Raw genomic sequence first — 3,821 nt, 5'->3', positions numbered from 1 at the left:
CAACCTTGACACAAAGTCCATGGTTACTCAATCTCACTTCCACTCGGGAACCATCACGAGCTGAAGTAAACCTGAGGGTACTTGATGTTCGGCCTTCACTTGTTGACAAACTAGACACTTAGAAACAAACTCAGAAATGTCTCTTTTCATCACCGACCGCTAGTACATTTTCTTCAAATCATTATACATTTTCACGCTACCTGGGTGGATAGACAAACAACCACTATGTTCCTCTCGTAAAATCTTCTGAATGAGCTCATTATCCTTGGGTACACAAATTCTGTCTTAGTACATCATACAACCGTCAGTACCAATACTAAACTCTAATTCATTTCTCATCTTATACTGAGCCATTTTAGCGTGCAAGTCCCTATCACCTTTCTGAGCCTCACAAATCTCTTGAAGGAATGTAGATCTAGCTCTCATCATAGCTAGAATCGAGCCACCATTAGTCACAATCAATTGAGCATTCATAGCCTTCAAGGCTAACAATGATTTTCTACTCAGAGCGTCGGCGACTACATTCGTCTTCCTCGGGTGGTAGTCAATCACTAACTTGTAATCCTTTATCAACTCTAGCAACCTTCGTTGACGTAGATTCAACTCCTTCTAAGTCATTAAATACTTGAGACTTTTATGGTTGGTGAACACTCGACATCTCTTGCATTACAAATGGTGTCTCTAAATTTTTAATGCGAACACGATTGCTGCTAGCTCTAAATCGTGGGTCAGGTAATTCTTCTCGTGTGGCTTTAGTTGTCTCGAGGCATAGGCTATTACCTTACCTTCTTGCATGAGCATGCACCCTAACCCATTCAAGGATGCATCACTATACACCACAAACTCTTTCTCTGGTTCCGGTCGCACTAAAATTGGGGCTTTGGTCAACAAAGCCTTTAGTTTCTCGAAACTCTATTGGCACTTCTCTAACCATTCGAACTTGACATCCTTTTGTAACAACCTTGTCATCGGAGTAGCTATCATAGAGAATCCATTCACAAATCTTCTGTAATATCTAGCCAAACCCAGAAAGCTTCGAATCTCTATCACATTCCTCGATGGTTTCCACTCAACGATGCCGAGATCTTACTCGGGTCAACTCTGATCTCGTCCCCTACACAATGTGTCCCAAGAATCTGACCTCACGTAGCTAAAATTCGCTCTTAGTAAACTTGGTGTACAACTACTTATCTCTCAAGGTTTGTAGAACCGTTCTCAAATGCTCTGCGTGCTCGTCCTTGTCACGCGAATAAATTAATATGTCGTCGATAAAAACGACAATGAACTTATCCAAATAGGGTCAAAAATACGGTTCATTAAATCTAAAAATACTGCAAGGGCATTCGTTAAACCAAAGGGCAGGATGAGGAACTCATAATGGTCATACCTCGTCCGAAAAGTAGTCTTCGGTACGTCTTACTCCTTCACCCTTAACACGGTGGCTCCCTTCAACTGATGGAACAAATCATCGATCCTTGGCAAGGGATACTTGTTCTTCACAGTCACTTTATTGAATTGTCGGTAGTCTATGGACAATCTCATCGATCCATCCTTTTTCTTCATAAATAACACTGGGGCACGTCACGGAGAAAAACTCGATCTCGCAAATCCCTTGTCAGTTAACTCTTGTAGTTGAACCTTCAACTCCTTTAACTCTGTAGGAGCCATCCTATACGGAGCAGCCGAGATGGGTGCTGTACCATGGACTAAATCAATTCCAAATTCAACTTCCCTCACTAGAGGCAATCCGAGTAATTTCTCTGGAAACACATCTGTAAACTCACATACCATTGGCACTAATTGGTTCTTCAATTTAGACGCTTGAGTGTTCAATGCAAAAGCGAGATAAGCTTCACACCCTTTTCTCAAATATCTCTCCGCAGTCATAGACGATATCACTACAGGTGAGTTATCCGATTCATCTGGTTCAACCCGAAGAACATTCCCGTCTTCACATTTCAACTCGATAACTTTTGTTCCGCAATCCACTAAGACACCATAAGAACTCAACCAATTCATATCGAGGATTAAGTCAAATACATCAAACGGTAGCAGCATGAGGTTAGCCAGAAAACAATGACCTCTAACCATCAAAGGACAATTTCTACATATTTTGTCAACTAACAAATGCTTGCCTAATAGGTTTGACACCTTTATTACAAATTCTGTAGACTCGATTGGCATATTCATACTTGGTACTAATTTTATGCAAACAGAAGAATAGATAGACCCCGGATCAATTAAAGCAACAACAGAAATATCGTAAAGAGAAAAAGTACTCGTAATCACATTTGGTGAAGATACTTCTTTGCGAGCGCGAATGACATAAGTTTTTGCAGGCGCTCGGCCCTTGGACCTCACAGTTGTATCTCTAGGAGCACCTCTACTGCTAGCCCCATTACCTAGGTTCTTTTGTAGTCTACCCCTTGAAGGAGCACTACTCGTCCTCACGTCTTGTTTTTTCTCTTTCTCATCCAACTCGGAACAGTTACGAATAAAATGGTCCAACGACCCACATTTAAAATTCACCGAAATGACGTCTGTCGTACTATGGATATTTTGGTCTATTCAGGCAAGCACTATCAACACTCGCCACAGAAATAGTTTGAGCTTTCGACGCTGTGTGCTGCTTGTCCTTCTTTCTACCCAGAAACTCCACTGAAGCATTTGACTGAATAGTGAACTCTCTCGATCTTTTAGATGAGGACTGATGTGATTTCCCCATCTGTCTTTTTCTCGAGTCTCGGGACTCAATGTCAGCTTTTCTCTTCTCTTTGGCCAATTCCTTGGCCTTATATACTCTCTCCACGAGCACCACAAATTCCCTATATTCTAAGATGCCAACTAATAATCAGATGTCTTTGTCCAATCCGTCCTCAAATCTCTTACACATGATGGCTTCGATAGATACGCACTCCCTAACGTATTTTGTAACGCCCCAATTTTCGGGAATTCTGTGAATGTTGGCATAGGTTTAATTATGTTAGTGGGCCTCTAGAAGGCCCAAGCTTAAGATAGAACCCAGCAATTTTAGTTAATTTTTGTTCCATAAGAAAAAGGGGTGAAATTATGAAATAGAACCTATGTGAAAATGTTTGAAAATGCTATAGGCTAAATTGAAGTGGCCAAATAAATAGGAGTGCAAAATAGGAGGATTTGCATGACAAACCTCCCATTTTACATGAAGTGGCCAGCCATCATGTTGTTGTAGACAAAATATACACTTGATATCCATAATTTATGGTACAAATTGATACAAATTGATAATAGGTTAGGTAAATGTTCCATGATAATGGGTTAGGTAAATGTTTCATGATAATGGGTTAGGTAATGTTTCATGATAAGAATTTCATGTCTTTTGTATTAAAGAATTAAATGGATGAAATATGAAGTTTTATTAAAAGAAAAAGGGGTGAAAAGAACAAAGTTTTGTCCATCTTTGTTCATCATAGCTGAAAGTTAGAGAAGAGAAAGGAGAGGAGAAAGCTCTTGAGTGTTCGGTCACTTGGGGAAGAAAATTGAAGGTAAGTTCATGGTAGTTGGCTTCTATCTTGATGTTCATGAGTTCTTCTTGATTCTACCTTAACTCTTGAAGCATATTTTGGTTTTTAGTTGTGTTGTGAGCATTTAGTCATGAATTAAAGTGAAGGAAATGATTGTTGTTTCATGTTCTTTTGATGAAAAAAATGGAAGATAGGTGAAGTTGAGCCAAACAAATGAGCATGCATGTGCCTTAGATGTTAAAGGGAAAAATCAGCTAACATGTTATGCTTTAAAATGATGAAATAGAGATTATTCTTAAGTAAAATCATAGATATATG

The 3,821-nt window shown here is 39.5% G+C and overlaps 1 protein-coding gene across 1 annotated transcript; it reads right to left on the bottom strand.

Moving 5' to 3' along the window:
* Positions 1–285: 285 nt before the first annotated feature.
* LOC107952441 (uncharacterized) lies at positions 286–2,725 on the bottom strand. Its single transcript, XM_016887691.1, has 4 exons — positions 2,594–2,725; positions 2,280–2,478; positions 1,789–1,988; positions 286–609 (listed from the first exon to the last, which is right to left on the bottom strand). The coding sequence occupies exons 1-4, from the start codon at positions 2,723–2,725 to the stop codon at positions 286–288; spliced, it is 855 nt and encodes a 284-aa protein (XP_016743180.1).
* Positions 2,726–3,821: the final 1,096 nt, after the last annotated feature.

Source organism: Gossypium hirsutum, chromosome A02, assembly GCF_007990345.1.
Source record: "Gossypium hirsutum isolate 1008001.06 chromosome A02, Gossypium_hirsutum_v2.1, whole genome shotgun sequence".
NCBI lineage: Eukaryota > Viridiplantae > Streptophyta > Magnoliopsida > Malvales > Malvaceae > Gossypium > Gossypium hirsutum.
Note: the sequence above shows the minus strand (reverse complement) of the source record. Positions and strands in the feature narration are given on the sequence as shown.